Below are 22,940 nucleotides of genomic sequence, written 5' to 3'. Positions count from 1 at the left end.
ACCTGATAAAGGCTTAATATCCAGAATATATATAAAGAACTCCTACAACACAACAACAAAAAGAAAAACATCCCAACTAAAAATGGGCACAGATCTTAAATAGACATTTCTTCAAAGAAGATGTACAAAGGACCAATAAGGTCATGAAAAGATGCTCAACATTATTGGTCATTACGGAAATGCAAACTAAAACCACAATGAGATACCACTTCATACCCAGGAAGATGGCTATTTTGTTTTTTAGATAACAGAAAATAAGTGTTGGTAAGGATGTGGAGAAATTGGAACCCTTGCACATCACTGGTGAGTATGTAAAATGGTACAGTCATGTGGAAGACAGTTTGGCAATTCCTCAAAAAGTTACACATAGACTTACCATGTGACCAGGCAATCCCAGTTTTAAATATGTACCAAAATAATTGAAAAAAGAATCACACAGATACTTATACACTAATGTTCATGCCTCATTATTAACAATTGCCAAAAGGTGGAAACAACCCAAATGTCCATCAATGGAAGAATGGATAAACAAATGTAGTACATATGCACACAGTGGAATGATTCCCAGCCATAAGAATGAATTTCTGATTCCTGCTACAACGTGGGTGAAGGTTGAAAACATGCTAAGTGGAGTAAGCCAGGCACAAAAGGACAAATACTGGACAATCCCACTTGTATGAAATATGTAGTGTAGGCAAGTTCATAGAGACAGAAAGTAGATTAAAGGTCACCAGGCACTGCGGTAAGGGGGTGGGGAGTTACTGCTCAGTGGGTGCAGACTCTGTCTCAGGTGATGAGAAAGTTTTGATAATGGATAGTGGTGGCAATAACACAACATTGCAAAGGTAGTTAATGCCACTAAACTGTATACTTAAAAATGGTTAATATGGGAAATTGCGTGTTTTGTATATGTGTCATCACAATAAAATTAAAAAAAAAAAAGAATAAATTCTGTGACCAAGGGACACCTGCTGAGAGTCAAATCAGCTAACACATGTAGGGCCTGTCACAGAACAAGTGAACAAACAGTATATCACTGTTAAAATTGCCCAGTCCAGGTTGTACACTGATGGGAAGCTGGGACTTCTGCTTTGACGTTGTTGGCCATTGTGTCTGTCAATGTCCTTCCGTGGTTCTAGGATGAACTCGGTTCTAAAATGACATGTTGACCAGCAGGACACCTCTATTCTGGCCGTTGGCTAATTTCCCACCTAAATTTATTTTTTTAATTTTTTTAAAAATTTATTTCTCTCCCCTTCCCCTACCCTGTTGTCTGCTCTCTGTCCATTCACTGTGTGTTCTTCTTTTTTTTTTTTTTTAAAGATTTATTTATTTATTTAATTCCCCCCCTCCCCTGGTTGTCTGTTCTTGGTGTCTATTTGCTGCGTCTTGTTTCTTTGTCCGCTTCTGTTGTCGTCAGCGGCACAGGAAGTGTGGGTGGCGCCATTCCTGGGCAGGCTGCTCTTTCTTTTCACGCTGGGCTGCTTTCCTCACGGGCGCACTCCTTGCACGTGGGGCTCCCCCACGCGGGGGACACCCTTGCGTGGCACGGCACTCCTTGCGCGCATCAGCGCTGCGCTTGGCCAGCTCCACACGGGTCAAGGAGGCCCAGGCTTTGAACCGCGGACCTCCAATATGGTAGACGGACGCCCTAACCACTGGGCCAAAGTCCGTTTCCCTGTGTGTTCTTCTGTGTCCGCTTGCATTCTTGTCAGCGGCACCGGGAATCTCTTTGTGTTGCGTCATGTTGCTGTATCAGCTCTCTGTGTGTACGCCGCCACTCCTGGGCAGGCTGCACTTTCTTTTGTGCTGGGCGGCTCTCCTTACGGGGCGCACTCCGTGCATGTGGGGCTCCCCTACACAGGGGCATCCCTACGTGGCACGGCACTCCTTGCATGCATCAGCACTGCGTGTGGGCCAGCTCATCACACGCGTCAGGAGGCCCTGGGTTTGAGCCCTGGACCTCCCATGTGGTAGGCGGATGCTCTATCCATTGAGCCAAATCCACTTCCCAATTCCCACCTAAATTGAACACAAGTGCTTCCTTGTCCTCTGATCTGAAAAAGACACTTGGGATTCCAGGAAAGATCTAAGCAAGCAGGGCTTTGGGGGAGGCTGGAGGAAATGGGGGTGTCCCCAGGCTCGCGGCACTGCACCCCTTCCCCTGAGGACCGCAGTGTCCTCTGCCCTCAGGACGCTGCTCCAATCCTACAGGAAGCAGACCTCCTGGGGGGGAGGCTCTGGGAGGGCAGGCAGTGGGGTCCCGTCTCCGGCCCCTTACCAGCTGCTTGACCTCAGGGCAACAATTGACCCGCTCTCACCCTGAGCTTGCCAGTTTGTAAAATGGGACCAACGATAGTCTCTCGATTCTTGTGAGGATTAAGTGAGATGAGTGTCCACGTGGAACACGGCAAGTGTTCGGTGTTGATCGTGATGATGATTATTCTTAGCTAGAGGGGAAGGGAGCCGGGCCTCCAGTCCCACCCCAGGCACGCGCCCCTGCTCCCCTCAGTTTCTGGCAGCCACGTTCATGTGCTCTAATTAATTACGTGTTGTCCGTCCATGCCCCAATGGCAAAGAGCATGCAGGACACCACAAAGATGGTGGATGCTAAATGAATTATTTCGTCTCCAGGATGGCGTCTGCACGTATCTGCAGCTTGAGTATTTGGAGCAAGCAGCTGCTTCGGCCCGACAGAGAGAGGTTTCCTTCCTGCTGCCGGCTCTGCTGCAGCGCCTGCCACACGGGCGTCCCGTGCTGCGCATCCTCTCGGTGCCGGATGACACCTTAATCACCGTCAGAGAAGATGGAGCTATCTATTTCTGGTCCCCGCAGCTGAAGTTGAAAAGAAGGAAGCAGGTTTTTGTATGTGATTTTCATTTGATCGGGCTGCTGAGTGCTACTGTTGGATGTTGTCTGCTATTTTAAACTGCTCCTTAAGTGGCATGATTACAGAAATTGTGTCCTTGAGTGTGATCTATTCATGTTGGGTTTTGCTAGTCTGTGGAATGCAAAGGAAATAGGACCGCTATATGGAGTATAAGATAATGCTTCATTTTGCTTTTAAAATCAGATGGAGTGATCAAGGGCACGTGATTCCATCATGCAATTTATCTTATATCTTAGCGAATGACAAGTGGAAAATAATTTTCCATTTTATCCCCCGTCAGTGGTTGTCTTGGCTTAGGTATTCATTAAATCCGGATCAGAAAAGCCGAGGGTAAAAAGCATTTGGAAAGGACACTTAGGAGAGGAGTAACAGTGCCTGACCCATCCCAGCATAGCTTCTGTCTTAAAAGGCGTGCTCTCCTTACGTCCTCAGCAAAGGCTTGAGCCCCCTGTCACCGTCCACACGAGCCGGCCGCTGGGGATACAGAGGTCTGCTCTCGGGAAGCTTGTCCACACTAGAGGTTACAGGCTAAAGCCCTCGTGTGCGCGGTCTGCCCTCCCCAGAGGGAGGGGATAAAGTTGGCCCTTGAGAGCTGTGGGTAAGTTCTTGACCTAAAGGAAGACATCCCCGAAGGACACAGGCTGGGGCCCCGTGTGCATGTTGTGGACGAGAATGGCTGTACGCACTAAATGACCTTGTCACTAAGAAGGCACCTTACCCTTTGACCTTTCAGGACAAGCCCACCAGCCGGAAGCCCCAGTGGGTGACCGACGCCACCAGCATGCCCCAGTACAACAAACTGATTGTCGCGACCGGGTAAGAAAAATGGTTGTTTTGTGCAAATTTGTTTGTGTGTGTGAGTTTGCGCAAGTGTTTGTAGGCAAGGAGAGCGTGGAGCCGGCGGCCCTGGACAAACAGAATTAGAACTCAGGTAGCTGTCAAGGTCACTGTTCAAAGTTGTTTCTTGGCCTGACCCACCGGGCCACGCTCTCGCCGCCCCACGCCTTCCTCTGGGGAACTCTCAGAGCTCACGTTTGGGCCAAGGGAGAGAAAAACCAGTCTTGTTCGTTGTTAACACGTCTGAGTTGAGATAGAATGGTATTTCCCACATCAGGAGATAGTCCTGAGTGCTTTGGAAGAACCAAAAAATAAAATCCACAGAAAAAAGGTGCTCGGACACCTCGATGAAAACCCTCCGAAGGACGCGCCTCGGGCCCCGAAGGAAGAGCCTGGAGTTGCTGATCAGTGGCAGCAGGATGGGAATAAGTGTGCGGGGCCCGGGGCGGGTCAGGTTCCTCTCAGGGATGGGCCGGGGCGGAGGCGGAGGGCACCAGTGGGAAGGCATTTGGAACACTTCAAATCAAGATTCTACCCTGTGGGAGGAGGAACTGTGGTCCAGGTGGAGCAGGGCTCGGGCTCCAGGCGCCCCAGCCTCAGGTCATCCAGAGTCAACTACTAAAAGCCACGTATTCAGATTTATTCATTCAGCCAAGTTTAATTGAAAAATATAGTCGGGGAGTGGATGTGGCTCAGAGGTTGAGTGCCTGCTTTCCACATGGGAAATCCCAGATTCGGTTCCCGGTGCCTCCTAAAAACAAAACCAACAAACAACAAGCAAACAAAATAACAACTCAGGGGAGCGGATGTGGCTCAGTGGTTGAGCGCTGGCTTCCCACATACAAGGTTTTAGTTTCAATCCCCAACCCTAGTACCTCAAAATAATAATAATAAATAAAATATGTATTTAGCAACTTTAGTTATCATGCCTTACACACACGTAGAAGTTTAGAAGTTGAAACAGGAATTTATTAGAGACCCTCTGAGCTGACAAATTGGAAGACGAGGCAAGGGATGAGACACCTGGAGGCCCACTTTTGAGCTGTGTTGCAGGTGGAAAGGGAGTGGGAAAAAACATGGGACACCAAGGTGCAGCCAACAGTCCTGGAGTTTAGAGAGGGAGCCCCGTGTGTTCTGTGCAAGCAGGTCAAAGCACTGAGTTGTTTTTCTCACCTGCACGAACTTGTTCTAGCTCAGTCGTCTCCAAGGCAACCTAACACAGGAGCCCAGGGTACAGGGTAGGAAGACGGAAAATTAGGGAGCACCGGGCTCCCCGCTCAGGGTATGGAAAGATGGCGTGGCCCCTCCACTTTGTCTATCTGATCGTCTTTGCGCCGGCATCTTTTGGTTAAAAACATCTATTTGCTGAGCACGGGCGAATCCCAGGTACTGGACTAAGCCCTTTCTCATGTGTCAATCCTCACAACTCTCCTAGAAGAGGGGACCTGGCCTTGTCCTGCCTTACAGATGAAGGCACCGGGTGGGCAGCTGGGGTTGCGCCCCGCCTGCTGGCCCCAGAGCCCACGTTGTAGGAAACTGCCCCAGCCGCCCTGGGAGGAGGAGGAGGCGGGAGGGCTGCCGGGTGCCCCGGCCGGCGGCCATGGAGCGGGCAGCGGGGAGGGCCTCCTTCACCGGCCAGCGGCCGCCCGTGCCAGGACCCGGGGCTCTTCCGCAGAACTGAAGAAGGACGTTGACTGAAACCCGGGCTCCCTTCAAACAGGAACCGCGAGCTCCAGCTGTACGAAGTCTCGAACTTGGAGCCGTACTGTCAGCTGGGCGGCCTGGAGGCCTTGCCTCTGAAGCTGGACTACTGGTAAGGAAGGGGGGCGGGAAGGCCCAGCGGGGGTGGCCAGCCCCCGTCCTCCCTCTGTGGGGGCAGTCTCTCTCCCCGTCCCAGGCCCTTCTCCCACAGAGGCCTCCAGGCCTGGACGACCCCCGCGAGGGCAGGGGCCGCGCCTGAGCAAAGGGGCCGCCTCGGAAGGGCCTCCTGGCAGGAGCTGGCCCGCGGGGGGACGAGCCTGAGGAACGGGCTGTTCTGGGGTGCAGACAGCTCCAAACCACCATGCTGTCGTCTCCGTCTGAATCCCTGCATCACGTTTGTCCCCTGGGAACTCCCTCTGGGACTGAGGAGTCCCTGGGCCAGCACCCACGCCTTGGTCTTTTTTTTTTTTAAGGTTTATTCCTCTCCCCTTCCACTCCCATTTGTCCGATGGCCCTGGGAATCTGTGTCTCTTTTTTGTGGCGTCATCTTGCTGTGTCAGCTCTCTGTGTGTGCAGTGCCACTCCCGGGCAGGCTGAACTTTTTTTGCATGGGGCAGCTCTTCATATAGGACACACTCCTTGTGTGTGGGGCTCCCCTACACGGGGGACACCCCTGTGTGGCAGGTCACTCCTTGTGCGCATCAGCACTGCGCATGGGCCAGCTGCACACGGGTCAGGAGGCCCTGGGTTTGAACCCTGGACCTCCCATGTGGTAGGTGGATGCCGTATCAGTTTAGCCGTGTCTGCTTCCCCACACCTTGGCCTTTATGAGCGCTCACACACTGACAGTCCCGTAGTAGGTTCTCAGGACGTGTCACGTGAATGGCCCAGTCAGAAAGCTTCTTTGATTTAAGGCAAAATCTGTGCCTTTTCCTTCTTCCCTTTCTCCTACTCCTTAGGAGATAGACGTCTCCTGAGCTGCTAAAAGATCAGTGAACTATGCTTCCCGTCCATCTCTCCTCTGTCATTGCAGAGGTTTTGATGGATTCTGGAGGAAGGGGCTGAAAAGTGGAACTGCACCCAGGGGGCTCTCAGGGGACAAAACGGGGGTGAGGCAGCCGACCCCCGGGCCTGCCTGGAGGAGCCCCCCACTCTTGCCCCGCTCCCCGTCCCGCCCTGCGCAGGCCCTGCTGCTCTCTGATGGGCGGCGCCCCCCTCCCTCGCCGCCGAGGCCCAGAAGTGGTTTGGAGCCCTCCCCTGCACTCAGGGGGGTCGGGGGCTCGGACCCCGGCCCAGGGAGGGGGCTGCACGTTATTGAGTTGTGGGGAGATTGATGGCCTGTGCCACACTGGCTGGGAGTTTCCTGAAAACGACATGATACGTTATCACTGCTTTCAGGAAGGACGCTGAGGGGCACAGAGAAGAGGCTGAGGGGGAGCTCTGGGTGTCCCCCAGAGGGAAGGGAGCTGAGCCCCACGAGCTGGGGACCCCTCCCCCTGAGGCCTCAGCCCTGCGGCCTCTGGGCTCCCTCCTGGCAGCGTGGGGGACTCTGAGGAGCGCGGGGCCGGGTGGGCTCAGAGCTCAGCCCCGACGCTCGTGCCGGGCACCTGGGCAAGTCCACTCTTCACCCCTCAGCCTCAGTCGTCTTGTCTGCACCCAGGGCACACAGCTGACAGGGCTTGCCTTACGGGCTCGTGGTGGAGATCAAGTGGCTTGTGTAGATCAGGCAGCCAGCATGGCGCGGCAGAGAGCGGGCCAAGCGCCCACGGGCTGTGAGGGCCCAGCATGAGCGACACCCCTCGCCACCGCCTCGCCCTCTCCACGGCCTCGCCCTCTCCACGGCCTCACCCCTCTCCACGGCCTCGCCCTCTCCACGGCCTCACCCTCTCCACGGCCTCACCACGGCCTCACCCCTCGCCACCATCTCACCCTCTCCACGGCCTCGCCCTCTCCACGGCCTCACCCTCTCCACGGCCTCGCCCTCTCCACGGCCTCACCCCTCTCCACGGCCTCGCCCTCTCCACAGCCTCGCCCTCTCCACGGCCTCACCACGGCCTCGCCCTCTCCACGGCCTCGCCCTCTCCACGGCCTCACCCTCTCCACGGCCTCGCCCTCTCCACGGCCTCGCCCTCTCCACGGCCTCGTCCTCTCCACGGCCTCGCCCCTCTCCACGGCCTCACCCCTCACCACGGCCTCACCCCTCTCCACAGCCTCACCCCTCTCCACGGCCTCGCCCTCTCCACGGCCTCGCCCTCTCCACGGCCTCGCCCTCACCACGGCCTCGCCCTCTCCACGGCCTCGCCCCTCTCCACGGCCTCACCCCTCACCATGGCCTCACCCCTCTCCACAGCCTCACCCCTCTCCACGGCATCGCCCTCTCCATGGCCTCGCCCTCACCACTGCCTCGCCCTCTCCACGGCCTCGCCCACTCCACGGCCTCGTCCTCTCCACGGCCTCGCCCTCTCCACGGCCTCGCCCTCTCCACGGCCTCACCCCTCTCCACGGCCTCACCCCTCTCCACGGCCTCACCCCTCTCCACGGCCTCTCCCCTCTCCACGGCCTCACCCTCTCCACGGCCTCGCCCCTCTCCACGGCCTCACCCCTCACCACGGCCTCTCCCCTCTCCACGGCCTCGCCCTCTCCACGGCCTCGCCCTCTCCACGGCCTCGCCCTCACCACGGCCTCACCCCTCTCCACGGCCTCTCCCCTCTCCACGGCCTCGCCCTCTCCACGGCCTCGCCCTCTCCACGGCCTCGCCCTCTCCACGGCCTCACCCCTCTCCAAGGCCTCACCCCTCACCACGGCCTCGCCCTCTCTACGGCCTCACCACGGCCTCACCCCTCGCCACCACCTCGCCCTCTCCACGGCCTTTCCCTCTCCACGGCCTCGCCCTCTCCACGGCCTCACCCTCACCACCGCCTCGCCCTCTCCACGGCCTCGCCCTCTCCACGGCCTCACCCCTCTCCACGGCCTCACCCCTCACCACAGCCTCGCCCTCACCACGGCCTCACCACGGCCTCGCCCTCTCCACGGCCTCGCCCTCTCCACGGCCTCACCCCTCACCACGGCCTCGCCCTCTCCACCGCCTCACCCTCACCACGGCCTCACCCTCTCCACGGCCTCACCCCTCTCCACGGCCTGGCCCTCTCCATGGCCTCACCCTCACCACGGCCTCGCCCTCTCCACGGCCTCACCCCTCTCCACGGCCTCGCCCTCTCCATGGCCTCACCCCTCTCCACCGCCTCGCCCTCACCACGTCCTCACCCTCTCCACGGCCTCACCCCTCTTCACGGCCTCACCCTCACCACCGCCTCACCCTCTCCACAGCCTCACCCCTCTCCACGGCCTCACCCCTCTCCACGGCCTCGCCCTCTCCACGGCCTCGCCCTCTCCACGGCCTCACCCCTCTCCACGGCCTCGCCCTCTCCACGGCCTCGCCCTCTCCACGGCCTCACCCCTCACCACGGCCTCGCCCTCACCACGGCCTCACCCCTCTCCTCGGCCTCACCCTCACCACCGCCTCACCCTCTCCACGGCCTCACCCTCACCACGGCCTCGCCCTCTCCACGGCCTCACCCTCACCACTGCCTCGCCCTCTCCACCGCCTCGCCCTCTCCACGGCCTCGCCATGGCCTCACCCTCTCCACGGCCTCGCCCTCTCCACGGCCTCACCCTCACCACCGCCTCACCCTCTCCACGGCCTCACCCTCACCACTGCCTCGCCCTCTCCACCGCCTCGCCCTCTCCACGGCCTCGCCATGGCCTCACCCTCTCCACGGCCTCGCCCTCTCCACGGCCTCACCCCTCTCCACGGCCTCGCCCTCTCCACGGCCTTGCCCTCTCCACGGCCTTGCCCTCTCCACGGCCTTGCCCTCTCCACGGCCTCACCCCTCACCACGGCCTCGCCCTCACCACGGCCTTGCCCTCTCCACGGCCTCACCCCTCTCCACGGCCTCGCCCTCTCCACGGCCTCGCCGTCTCCACGGCCTCGCCCTCTCCACGGCCTCGCCCTCTCCACGGCCTCACCCCTCTCCATGGCCTCGCCCTCTTCACGGCCTCGCCCTCTCCACGGCCTCGCCCTCTCCACGGCCTCACCCCTCTCCACGGCCTCACCCCTCTCCACGGCCTCACTCCTCACCATGTGCTCGCCCTCACCACGGCCTCGCCCTCTCCACAGCCTCGCCCTCTCCACCGCCTCAGACCCCTCTCTTTCCACTTTCCCTGACTCCCCGGCCAGCCACTCGGGCCCCATTCGGCCCCTCAGGCTGGCGCTGCACGTCCCAGCTCAGGGCCTTCCAGCAGCCGGCGTCCTCCGCCTCCACACCCAGCTCATCCTCAGCCGCAAGGGGACCTCACCTCTGACACTTCCTCACGCCTCGCTGAGGCTGTTTGATCCTTTATCGCACTCTCACCGATTTTGTGAATTGTTGGCTTCCTTACCCACCGGCTGGCCCGTCCGCCAGGCCGTGAGTCCCATGGAGCAGGAACAGTGACCGTTTCCTTCCCCACAGAAAGCCCCATGCCCGTCAGAAGGCACGACACACACAGTAGCTGTTCAATATTTTTTAACGAAAAATAATCTAAAGCTTAGACTCTGAAGCCAGTCCTGGTTGGAGTCCTGGTAGGTTGTTTGAGTTCTTTGTACCTCAGTTTCCTTGTCCATAAAATCAGTATAATAAAAATAGTACCCACCCCGTTGGGTTGCTGGGAGGATTTAAAGAGGCGATACTCGTCAAGTCTGTGTCTGGTGCATGGAAAGGGCTCTATGACACAAGTGCCATGTTAGCACAATTAGATGGCTCCACGAGGCAGTGCTGGACAGACAGCGCCCGAATCAATGAGGGTCCTAGGGACACTGCAGCCGCAGGAAGTCACGACAGCCCCTCTGCACGCTGCTCCTGGGGCTTAGAGCTGTGGGGGGGGGGTCCTTTGCTATGGGCCGGGGTCCAGGGACAGGACGGCAGGGCACGCAGCCTCCAGGGGCACAGAGTGTGGTGAGCTTTCCCTGGTGGACGAGCTGCCCTTGGGGTGGCCGCTGCGGCTAGGCCCTCCCTCCCTCGCAGGGGCTGATGCAGGGGGAGCGGGTGGGCCCGGCTGAGGGGACTGCCTGTTGGTGAGGTCGCTCTCCACGTCCCCTCCCCGCCGCCCCGACCGACCCTGGGCTGGCAGGGAAGTGTCTCCACTCCTCTGAAGTGGAGGCTTGCTGTGTCTTCTTCTCTCGCCAACCCCTGAGGTTCAGCTTCCAGACACACCCAAGAGAAAACCACCTGGCAATAGCACCTACAGCCCCTGAAAAACCCAGGAGACGGGCGTGGGGGGCCGCTGTGGCCCCCTAGAGCCTCCCTTGCAGAGGCCTGGCTTCGTTCCTTGCTGGGTTCTAGCCAAACCACTGGCACACAGACGTTGCATTTTCTCTCCCCATGCCTCCCACCTGCTCACTCAGAGCAACATCAGAACCAACGTGGTATTTCCCCAAACACCCTGGCAGAGGCGGGCGCTGGGGGTGCACCGATGGCTTAGCCACGAGTCTGGGGGAGCACATTGTAAACCAACTACAACGGTGCTCGCTCTATCATTACCTTTAACATACAAGTTCAAGTACAACACAACTTCCGTTTTGTTGCTTTCACACCCTGTGGTATGCCTCAGCTTAAAAAAACGGAGACACAAAAATAAACAGGAAGGCATGAGAAATATCTCTGCTGGTCGATTACAGAGCTCTTGGCTCCCAGAAGACATTCAGTGACTATTTCTTGACTAAACAAATAAAAAAATAAGTAAATAAGTGACGCTTTACCCCCGGCCTGACCCACCGCTAATTTGTCTGCTGGCCAGGGCAAGACACAGCTGACTCCCTTTGAACATGAAATAAAACTAACCAGAAAATCAATTAACTAGGAGTCATGACATCAACCTGCCCCAGAGGATTTCTTGAAAGAAAAACAAAGTTTTAGAGCCTTTTGTTAAACCAGGATATCACTGAGACACCAGAGACTGGCTTCCCTTCCTAAGTTGGAGACACACGTACCTGTTCTGTGATGTGTAAAAAGCTCTGAAAGACAGATTGACGACCCGACTGCCCCGTCATGTTTGTGTCCTAGCGAGGGAGTTGGCCAGGCCGGCCGCCGGACAAGATGGGGACCGTGTGCTGCCGTAGAGAGGTGCAGGGGTGCAGGGCCGTGAGAAGGGCCCTCCTCGCCAGCCCGGGGAGGCATGCGGGGTCAGGCAGGCTTTCCAGGGAAGGTGACCTTGTGCTGGAGCACGGGGAGGAGGCCACCAGGCTCAGGGACAGAGGGGACTTTGCAGCCCTCCAGAGCAGGCTGAGCACGGAGTGGGGGTGGCAGAAGCTGAGGCCCTTTGGAAGGCGAGGGGTAAGAGGGGGTCGGGAAAGTCAGGCAGGGGTTCCATAACGACGGGCCACCTGTGCCCTGCTGCGGAGTTGGCCCTGCAGCCTCAGCCCGGGAGGGTTTTACTTTTTATTTATTTATTTTAATTTTTTTAAAGATTTATTTATTTTTTATTTCTCTCCCCTTCCCCTCCCCCCCTTGTCTGCTGTCTGTGTCCATTCGCGGTGTGTTCTTCTGTGTCCGCTTGTATTCTTGTCAGCGACACTGGGAATCAGTGTCTCTTTTTGTTGCGTCATCTTGCCACGTCAGCTCTCCGTGTGTGCGGCACCACTCCTGGACATTTGGCACTGTTTTCGCGTGGGGTGGCTCTCCTTGCGGGGGCTCACTCCTAGCACGTGGGGCTCCCCAATGTGGGGGACACCCCTGCGTGGCACGGCACTCCTTGCACGCATTAGCTCTGCGCATGGGCCAGCTCCACACGGGTCAGGAGGCCCGGGGTTTGAACCCTGGACCTCCCATGTGGTAGGCGGAAGCTCTATCCCTTGAGCCAAATCCACTTCCCACCCAGGAGGGCTTTAAATCCACATCTGTGAAGACTCACTGGGGTCGGGAGGGGGAAGATGACCCGAGGGGGACCAGGGAGCCCGGTGGGGTGGTCATTGCAGACGCACAGGTGCTCCTGATCTTCGTCTATGAAACAAGGGCTCCTTTTGAGGATTAAATGTATTAACGAACTAGTTCACAGCCCTTGAACTAGTAACTGGCATTTGATAAGTCCTCAATAAATATTACTCAAGTGAGAAATGCTGAGCGTACCCATGAAGACAGACGCTAGAGAGAGGGTGAAGAAGGAGATGATTCCAGAGCGTTTCAGGAGACTGCACCTGCTGGACCGGTCACTGCTTGGAGGCGAAGGGGAGGGAGAGGAAGCAGCGGGCATGCCAAGCCTGGGTGGCCGACAGAGCCATTCATCCTCACAGGCTACAGCGCAGCTGTGTTCAGTGTACACAGTGACCTTTGGGATCCCTTCTATTCCCTCTTCTTCCTCTTACCCTGGCTCCAAAACCACGTCCACCACCATCACAGAGAAGGACCAGGATAAAGGAGAGGCAATGGAAAGGCTCTCAAAAGGCTCCTGCTCCACCCGGAACGGCCTCAGCTCTCCTGCCCTCACCTTTCTATTGGGACTTTCCTCAAAATACTCTCTTGAAGTCTTGAAGACATTGGCTCCAGTAAGCAAGCAAGGGTTAAGCTTGAGCTGTGCACGAGGCAGTCAAAGGATGAGTCAGGAATGGGGATTAGAGAGGGAAGGAAATAGATGTGAGAGCAGCTGGCAAAATGCATAGCCATGCCAAGGAGCTCGCTTTACCTTCACGACCACAAGCGCATGTAACCCTCTAGACTGCAGAGTCTTGAATGTCCCAAAGACATTTGCTCTCCCTCCTTTCAAGTCTTCAGCTCCATTCTTTCTCCTCTCCCCTCAAATCCCCAATAGCTCTCCACCCTCACCTCAGCTGGAAGCCTTGTTTCTTGCCTCACTGAGAAAATTGAAGCAACCAGAAAAGAACTTCCCCGTCTTGCACCTCGCCATGTAACCTGCCGCCATCTGCACCCATGTTCTCCACCTTCTTGCTTGTCACACTAGATGAACCTCCCAGGCTCCATCTAAAGCGAAGCTCCCACTAATGCACCAGGTCCTGTCTTCTCTCACCTGCTCAAAGACATCCCTCCTAAAATCCTCCCTCTTTCTCCATCAGCCTTTTACTCAGTAGTGGGTCATTCCCATTAGCTCACAAACATTTTATTTTTTCCCAAATTAAGCAAACAGAAACTTTCTCTATATCTCAGTTGTTCTGCCAGATAACGTCCTGGGTTTTTTTTTGTTGTTGTTGTTTTTTGTTTTGTTTTGTTTTGCAGCAAAACTCCTTAGAAGAATCAAAGAATCACCTCTATTCTGTCTCCTTAACCACACCCATCGGGCTTTCACCCCCACACTTACTGAGTTACCCATAACCGCATTAAAAACCCCTTGTCGGTTCCCTCACTCATCTTACATGGGCCATCGGCATCACTGGACTTCGCTGGTCCTGGTGCACTGTCTTCACTTAGCAGACAAGACACCACCCTCTTGACCACCTGGCATTCCTTTCCAGCCTGCTTTGCAGGTCCCTTCTCTTCTCCATGACTCTTGGAAGGCCTCTTGTTCCTCTCTGTCTACACTCTTTGCCTTTGCTGTTGTCGCCCCATCCCTTGGCTTTAAATGCCTTCTAGATGCTGATGACTCCCAAGTTTATTTCTCTAGCGCAGATCTTTCTTCCAAAGTCCAGACTCTTCCATCCAGTGACCCACTCAACCTCTCCACGTGGAGGTCTCATAGACACTCCCATACCTTCATACCTGATCACTCCCCAAACCTGCTCCACCCACCAACTTTCCCATCTCAGATCCTGCTGGCTCCATCCCTCCCAAAGCTCAGGCCAAAAGCCTTGGGGTCATCCTCCACCCCATCCTTTCTCTCAAACACCCAGATTCAACCCACCAGGAAGTCCTGTCGGCTCTACCTTGTAGGGATCTGCCCCTCTCCCTCCCTCCACTCTGCCTCCCGGTCTGAACACCATTGTCTCGCCCCTGCATTTCTTGCAGTAGACTCCTCCCTGGTCCTCCTGCTTCCATTTTGCCAATTTACTGTTTATCTCAACTCAGCACCCAAAGTCACCCTTTGAAACGAAGCCAGACCATGCCCTATTTCTGCTCAAAACCCTCTAGTGGCTCCCATTTTCATCCAGATGAAAGCCACTCCTTCACAATGGTCTAAAGGTCCCCATGAGCCCCACCCCTCCCAGCCTCCCCTCCTGTTTCACGGCTCCTTGACCACTCCTGCCCAGCCACAGTGGCTCCCCCCTGTAACCCCCAAACAGGCCAGGCACGCCCCACTCCAGGCCTTGTCTCTCTGTGCTGTTGTCTGGACTGCTGACCCTGAATGTGGGGGGACATGGGGACACTTCCAAAGAATGGTGGGGACAAAGCCCGCATGCAGCTGGCCAAGGAATGAACAAGAGAGGAGGAGGAGGCAGAGCTGACTCTTTTCAGAGGCTGGTGATGAGGAAGCAAGCTGGGAAGGGAGCTCAAAGAGAAAGCCAAGTCCAAGAAAAAAGGAGTTTTTGAGGTCTAGGGATGAAAGCAGCCAGGCCTAGGACGAGTGGGAGAACCAGGAAGAGATGGAGAACCCCGTCTCACTGGACCGATGGTGGGGGAGATGCCCCAGGCGTGGCCTTGTCAGATGTGCTGTCCAATCACTTGCTTTGAGTGTGCACCTCAGCCCTGAGGCTGCTCACGGCTTCCCCGTTGCCCACCCCTGCTCTCCCCACACCCCCTCCCACTCGTCTGACCACCCAGATAGGAGGTCAGACCCAAGAAGGAATCATCATGAAGAGTGAGGCAGGCCCCCAAATCCCTACACCCCATTTTAGCAGAAGTCCTGCTGGAGCCCACGGCTCTTAGGGCAAAGGCATGAGTGGGGTGAGGGGGTGCCATCTCTCATCAGGCGCGGCAGGATCTGAGAGCAGGACCCCACTCTGCAGTTACCTCTCCCCCCGCCTCCCGATGACCCCAGCAGGCGGTCACGAGGCTAGTTCTTGCCGCCCTCTGGAGCGGAGACCCTTCCGCCACGTGCACAGCTCCAATGAAGACAGGCCTTCCCAGGGTGCCCACACCCTGTCCCTGGGCTCCAGTGCCCTGCCCTGGCTCAGCCCAGGCACCCACTCCTCTTGCTCTTGGCAGTGCCCCCCCCACTAAGGCTGCTCCTCTGCAGCCTAAGCCTCTAGTTCCTCAACTCTTGATATATATGGGGAAGCGGATTTGGCTCAACAGATAGGGTGTCCACCCAGCACATGGGAGGTCCAGGGTTCACAGCCAGGGCCTCCTGACCCGTGTGGTGAGCTGTCTCACGCGCAGTGCTGATGCACGCAAGGAGTGCCGTGCCATGCAGGGGTGTCTCCCATGTAGGGGAGCCCCACGTGCAAGGATGTGCCCCACAGGAAAGCCACCAGCATGAAAAAAGCGCAGCCTGCCCAGCAGTACTGCCACACACACAGAGAGCTGACACAGCAAGATGATACAACAAAAAGAGACACGGATTCCCAGTGCTGCTGACAAGAATGCAAGCAGACACAGAAAACACACAGTGAATGGACACAGAGAGAAGACAACTGGGGTGGGGGGAGGGGGGGAAGGGGGACAGGGAAGGGGAGAGAAATAAATAAAAAATAAATCTTTAAAAATAAAATGATAAAAGACATATATGGTTTCAAGGTCCTGGGCACTCTCCTTTAGCCACTCTCAGGTGTATAGATGAGCTCCGAGACGTCACGTCCACACAGGACCAATGGCTGGTCTGCCACCAGAGTAAAGAAGGCCTGCCCTCCTTTTGGGATACCACCTCACCTGCCTCAGAGCCTGGGGTCCTTTCAATGGGCTGCTGACTCACTTAACTTAGTGCCTTCCAAGCTTTCCTAAGTCTTTTTAATGTAAATATCCCTATGAAAATGTGCCTCCTTGTGTCTGGCCCCTGTCCCCGTGGGTCAAGGCCCTCCCGGGCCCTGAGCCCTGCACTCCCTGCCTCCCATCCTCTTCCAGGAGCGAAAGTGATTGGCATCGCCAGGTTTTCCAGTTTTGATCCCAGTTGGCATTAAGACACGGGCCAGCGCTTCTAAGACACGTCCCACCATGAGGGCGCTCCTCACTCTGCCCCCACTGAGCCTTCTCATGGGCATCACAGAACCCCCGTGACTTCCCACCATAGTTGGTCCAGGCCGAGACACACTGAGCTGCCCGTGGCCTGAGTTCTTTCCTTGGCGGAGAATGAGCAGGAAGCACTGATGATCCGCTTTCTGGAAGGTCAATATCCACAGGAGAAGACTCCACCAGGCCCTGGAAACACGTCCAATGTGATCCACAGCCTGCCCGTCCTTTCCTCCTCGCTCCCTAAACCAAGTGCCGGGTACCTCCCTCTGGACCGCTTTCATCTGTCTCAATCCTCCCTGTCGTGTTTCAGGACTCAGAGCCAATCAGTCTCTCCATTTTGAAGGGGAAGCTGGAAGGGCTTCTCGTAGGCTTTATCCTCTTGTGTTCCAAAGAGAAAAGAACGATGCTTATAAAAATACAAAGCAACTTCAACTTGGAAATAGTAAGGTCACGAGGATTTACAACACTGAGACTTGTCAGAAGCAGACTCACTTATAATCTTTGCAGTTTGGAAAAGTTCAAAGAAATGATAAAATCTGGAGGTAATCCAAACATCTCCAGGCACTTGCAATTTCCTGGTTCCACTGGTATTTCCAGTGACCATCTGTGGAGCCTGCCCAAGGCTGGGGCCTTAACTGAGCACCGAGGGACTGCAGGCCCATGGGTCACCCCCAGGCACTGCTTGGGTAGAAATCACTTTATTATCCTCAACTCCCAAAGAAGATAGTGCCCTTTTCTCCCTTTACTAATATTAAAATACCGATTGCCTGGGGATGAGATATTCTGGACGAAACTGGGAAACATCGATCCTAAATCAGGCGTTTGCTCTTCTTAAAAAGAAATCAAAGCCGGCCTCCTTGAAGAGCTCAGCCTCTCTAGATCACGATCCCCCATGTCCGCTGCGGCTGCTGCGGCCCAATGAGATGTTCCCGATGCCACGGTTCCAGGCGTCTGGCCTCTTGCCAGCACTGCAGAGTGAGATGAATAATTTCTGGGCTTCCACGCTGAGGATGGATGTATTTCTGGTCTTTTTTGTTTTTTCTGCAGAAATACTATGAGAGACTCATGGAGGAATGGGCGCGACAGGGCGGGACGGGAGGCTCCTTCCAGGGTGAGAAAGGGCGGCAGAGATGTCCCCTTGAGGACATCCCTCTCAGCTTTTCAACCATCTTGTTGTGGGAAAAATATGTCAGCAACGGGCGAAGTTTCCTAAAAACTAGCCGGGATAAAGCCACGGTATGTTTCCCCATAATGTAACCCCCTAAAATAATGCAGCAAGTATGAATTTCTGCCTAGACTTCAGATGTACAAGAAATATAACTTCTTTTGTTTCCAGCACTCAAACTCAGCTCTATTTTGGGCTCCCGCTACCCAACGTAACACCAGTCCGGCCATGGGGGTTCCCCACCCGAGTGGGGCCATCGTTCTAGAATCCAGGTGTGGGAAACCATCTCCCCTGACCACCGGGTCCCTCAGGGCAGCCCCTTCCCCAGGCTGCTCCCCCTTCTAGGCCCTGCGGCTCTGACCCTCAACCCTTTCCCTCCCCTCCCTTCTCTTCCTTCTCCTCTTCTTCTTTTCCCAGCCTGGTGACACTTCCCCCTATCCTTTATGTGCCTCCCCAGCCACTTTGTCTCTACTGACAGCCTTTCTGCTTGCTCCCTCTGCCCTAGGCACATCCGGCCCCCTGCTTTCTTTGAACTCTCCCAACACAGGTACCTCAGGGCCTTTGCACCTGCCATGACCCTTCTGGGAAGGTCTGAAATCTGCATGGCTCACTCAGAAATCTCCTGCTCAGAAAAGCCTTTCCTGACTCCCATGTCTGAACACACCCCCCAACTCAGACCCGAAATTCTTTCCTACCCCCTCCCGCTCTATCGCCGTAACACTTGCCTAATCTGAAGTACTACCGATCGATCGGTCAGGCTAGTCGTCTGCCTCCCCCATCGGGATTTGGGCTCCGTGGTGGCAAGAACCTCATCTCTTACATCCCAAAGGTCGAGGAAGTGCCAGGTGCACGTGGACGTCCAGTGCAGACCAGGGGAGTGAGCGGCCTGGGAGCGCCTCGAATGCGCCAGGCCCTGAGCTAGGCGCCGGCACTCGTTCAGCCCGAAGGCAGGGCCAGGAGTGGGGGAAGTGGTGGCCTCGCATGGCCGGCGGCCACCAGGGCTCGGGAGTCAGGAGGCCACGGGCAGTGGGCCAGACAGGGGAGGTGGGCAGAGCACCAGGGCCCAGAGAGAGCCCTGCAGCCCCCAGGACAGGCTGAGATGCCAGTTGAGGCTGGTTGGGGCATGAAGCTGGGGGCCAGACAGGCCGAGGGTGAATGGGGGCTACCCGAGGAACTGGGTGCGGCATCCAAGCCAGAGCCACAGGTCCAGATAGTGCTGGACCATCTTCCAGCCCTACTCACAGCAATGAAGCCACATCCTGAAAACTGATCAGGACGTGGCGTTAGACACAGGAGCCCTTAGAAAGCATGCCTTTCCCATCAGTCTCTTCCACAAATATGTGCCAGGCACTGCTTTCAGTGCTGGGGATACCCCAGTGGGCAGGACAGGTAAAGCCTGTGCCTTGTGGAACTCACATTCTGGTGGGAAGAGTAAGGCTGGAAGGTGGAGCAGCCAGAGCCAGGAGGCAGGCAGGTACAAAGGCCCTGTGGCAGGCCTGTGCCGGGGGTACTCTAGGTGTGAGTATATGATGCAGACATAGACAGTCTCTTCTGAGCCAGATACTGTCCTGGACAAATAATATAGGCTCGAACCCTGGAACCCAGATTCTAGACAAGAAATAAATAATCCTCTAGGCTGTTAGAAAGTGGTAAATGCTATGATGAAAATTAGGGCACGGAAAGGTGTCAAGAAGAGCCAGTGGTGAGTGTGGGTGTGTGAAGCATCTGCGTGCCATAAGCCCAGAGAGGAAACGGAGCTACAAGGCTGCCCAGGGCCATCGTCAATGGCACGTGGCAGGGACTGAGCCCTGCAGTGGCCAGTGTCCAATGCAGCTGCCAATAAATGTGCACCCAGAGTCACCGCTGGCTTCAGCAGCACAAGGGCATCGCTGACTGGGAAAAGCAGCTTTTGTGGACGGAGGGCCAACAACCTGACGGAAGCGCCTTCCAGTGAGACTCCAAGGAGAGGGGTAGAGATGGCATGTCTCAGTTTGCCGGGGGTGCTACGACAAATACCACACACTGGTCGGCTTCAGCGACAGGGATTTATTTGCTCACAATTTGGAGGCTGGAGATCCGCCACCAAGATGGCGGCAAGGCCATGCTTTCTCCGGGGGTTGGTAACTACTCTCTGGTGACGCTGCCCTCCATCACATGGCTTCTTCTGACTTCAGCCTGTACTGACTGCATTGGAACTTCCTCTCTCTCTAAAGCCTCCAGTCCTGTGGACAAAGGCACACAGAGATTCGGTGTGGCCTTACCTAGGTAGGATCTCTGAAGATCCTATACACAAGCCATACCCTGAGTCACCTTAACATCTTCCAAGGTCCTCTTTAAAAAAAAAAAAAGATTTATTTTTTATTTATTTCTTTCCCCTCCCCCCCCCCAGTTGCCTGCTCTCTGTGTCCATTCACTGTGTGTTCTTCTGTGTCTGCTTGGATTCTTGTCAGCGGCACTGGGAATCTGTGTCTCTTTTTGTTGCATCATCTTGCTGCGTCAGCTCTCCGTGTGTGCAGTGCCACTCCTGGGCAGGCTGCACTTTTTATTGCACAGGGCAGCTCTCCTTGAGGGGCGCACTCCTTGTGTGTGGAGCTCCCCTACATGGGGGACACCCCTGCGTGGCAGGGCACTCCTTGCGGTCATCAGCATTGCACATGGGCCAGCTCCACACGGGTCAAGGAGGCCCTGGGGTTTGAACCACAGACCTCCCATGTGGTAGGCGGATGCCAAATCCACTTCTCCCAAGGTCCTCTTTACAAATGGTTCACACCCACTGGACAGTGATTGTGGGGGACTCTACTCAGACCCCAACACAGCAGGTGAAGCCCCCTCACAGGTGATTTCATTGTAAAGGGAAGGGGAAAGAGTATCAAGACATGTTTCTAAAAACATTTCCCCCATGGGAGAAACAGCAGCATGTTTATGTGCTGATGGGAGTGAAGTGGTGAAAGGTGGAAAATTGATGGTAGCAGGAGAGATGGGGAGAAATGCAGAATGATCCCCCTGGGTGGGCAAGAGGGGCTGGGGTGGGGCCTGTCGGGGGGCTGGCTGGAGGGAGGAGCACAGCCAGGTCCTCTCCCAGGACCCGAGGCAAGGCTGAAGGCTGGGGACAGGCTCCCGGGGGGGGGGGGCCTCTTGATGGCTCCATGGGAAGCAAGGATCTTGGTGGTAGAGGAGGGGCTGGGGGTTTGCAGAGTAAAGAGGTCTGAGATGGTCTCAGATTGGGGGAGAGCGAATGGAGGGGGACGTCAAGGAGGGCTGCCTGGAAGCACTGGGAAGACACCTGCGGCTCACGGTCAACGCGTCAAGTCGGCCCACTCAGGGTGACATGCTCTGCCCCCAGCCCCACAGCCTCAGGTGGACGCAGGCGAGTGGAGGTGAAAGGTAGGTCGAACCAGGGCTGTGCTTTGGCCAAGCAAAAACAAAGCATGTAGAGCGAGCCGGGGAGCTGAGGGTCATCATAGTTGACGACGAACTGTAAGCCAGGTAAGAAGGGAGATGAGGCACCAAGAGTGGGGGACAGCAGGTGCATGCTAGGGTTAGTGGGTGAAGGTCCCAGGTGAGACCTGGAGTAGAACGGGAGGCTGCTGAAAAGTGGGGGGTCGAGGGCTGGAAACTGAGAGTCTGCCAGGATTCCAGGGATTACAATGACAAAATCAAGAGTTAAAACAGGGAGGGAAGGCACTAAGGAAATGAGAAACCTGCAGTCTGAAAGCAGGATTATTTAAAATTGATAAGAAAACCACCAAGAATTATGAAAAGAGTAGCATTAGGAGGATGTCTGAATACAAGGAGCTAAATTTTTCTTTTAAAATATTCTGTAAAAAAACATGAGGAATAGGGAAATGGATTTGGCTCAATGGATAGAGCCACCTGCCACATGGGAGGTCCAGGGTTCAAACCCGGGGCCTCTTGACCCGTGTGGTGAGCTGGCCCATGTGCAGTGCTGACACACGCAAAGGAGTGCCATGCCACACAGGGGTGTCCCCCACATAGGGGAGCCCCCATGCGCAAGGAGTGTGCCCCATGAGGAGAGTCACCCCACACGAAAAAGGCGCAGCCTGTCCAGGAGTGGCACTGCACACACAGAGAAACGACATAGCAAGATGACACAACAAAAAGAGACATAGATTCCTGGTGTTGCTGACAAGAATACAAGTGGACACAGAAGAACACCCAGTGAATGGATACAGACAGCAGGCAAACCTGAGGGTGGGGAGGGGAGAGAAATAAATAAAAAATAAATCATTAAAAATTTTATATATATATGAGGAATGGAGAAAGATATTTTTTGGCCCCAAAAGGTCTTTTTGATAGCAGGGCAGGAACCCTCAAATCTTTGTATTCAGAGGGACATAGATATTTTTGTAATGTAGTCAACTGGTCAACCCTTCTTAGTCAATACTTCCAACATCCTACTTAAGCTAAACTGGTCTTTGCTGGGAAAGATTGTGTTAAATCTTTGCAGACGAATATGGCTTCATGATGGGAGCTGGGAATTTTAACTCTTTACCACTTTTCTCACTTCTGAAGAAGAAACTGGCAGATAATTGAATATACCCAGAAATAACCTTAATAGGAAGTGTGTAAGCTCTATCTGGTGGGAAGGTGGAACAACTTTCAAAAGAACATAAAAGAAGGCCCAAACATACATGAGCAGCAACCATGTTCCTGGCTGGGAAGGGCTGATATTGTGAAGATGTCAACTCTCCCAAAATGGAATATCAAGTTCAATGGAATTCTAATCAAACACTCTATTAGGTTGTTTTGGAGCTTAACAAGTTGTTTCTAAAGTTCATCTGAAAAAGTAAATACAGGATGATGGCAAAGAAAATCTTGCCAAAGAATCAAGGAAAGACTTGGACTGCCAGATATCAAAAGAGGCTATTGGAGGTGGATGTGGCTCAAGCGGTTGGGCGCCTGCTGCCCGCCTGGGTGGTTGCAATTTGGTCCCTGGTGCCTCCTGAAAACAACAAAGACCAACAACAAGCAAACAAATGAAATAACCAACTCAGGGGAGCCGATGTGGCTCAGTGGTTGAGAGCCGGCTTCCCACACATGCGGTCCAGGGTTCAATCCCTGCATCTGGAACCGCACACACACACACACACACACACACACACACACACACGACATGCTATGAAGTTACAATAAAGGAAAGCAATAAAATGCTGGACTCATCCAATTAGTTGGAGGCCTTACAGGGAGAACTGACGATTTCAGCAGTTGGAGAGAAGGATTTCCATCTCTCCTCCGA

General features: G+C 55.3%; 1 protein-coding gene across 1 annotated transcript in view; it reads left to right on the top strand.

The window, feature by feature from the left end:
• Positions 1–2,632: 2,632 nt before the first annotated feature.
• The window catches only part of LOC101420830 (cilia- and flagella-associated protein 337-like), a 104,978-nt gene continuing 84,670 nt past the window's right edge, over positions 2,633–22,940 (top strand). Inside the window, exons 1-3 of the mRNA XM_071208169.1 lie at positions 2,633–2,865; positions 3,624–3,706; positions 5,448–5,540. Of these exons, the coding sequence (XP_071064270.1) occupies positions 3,672–3,706; positions 5,448–5,540 (128 nt within the window). The 5' untranslated portion in view covers positions 2,633–2,865; positions 3,624–3,671. The remainder of the gene's footprint in view (positions 2,866–3,623; positions 3,707–5,447; positions 5,541–22,940) is intronic.

Source organism: Dasypus novemcinctus, chromosome 15 (assembly GCF_030445035.2).
Source record: "Dasypus novemcinctus isolate mDasNov1 chromosome 15, mDasNov1.1.hap2, whole genome shotgun sequence".
Lineage (NCBI taxonomy): Eukaryota > Metazoa > Chordata > Mammalia > Cingulata > Dasypodidae > Dasypus > Dasypus novemcinctus.
Note: the sequence above shows the minus strand (reverse complement) of the source record. Positions and strands in the feature narration are given on the sequence as shown.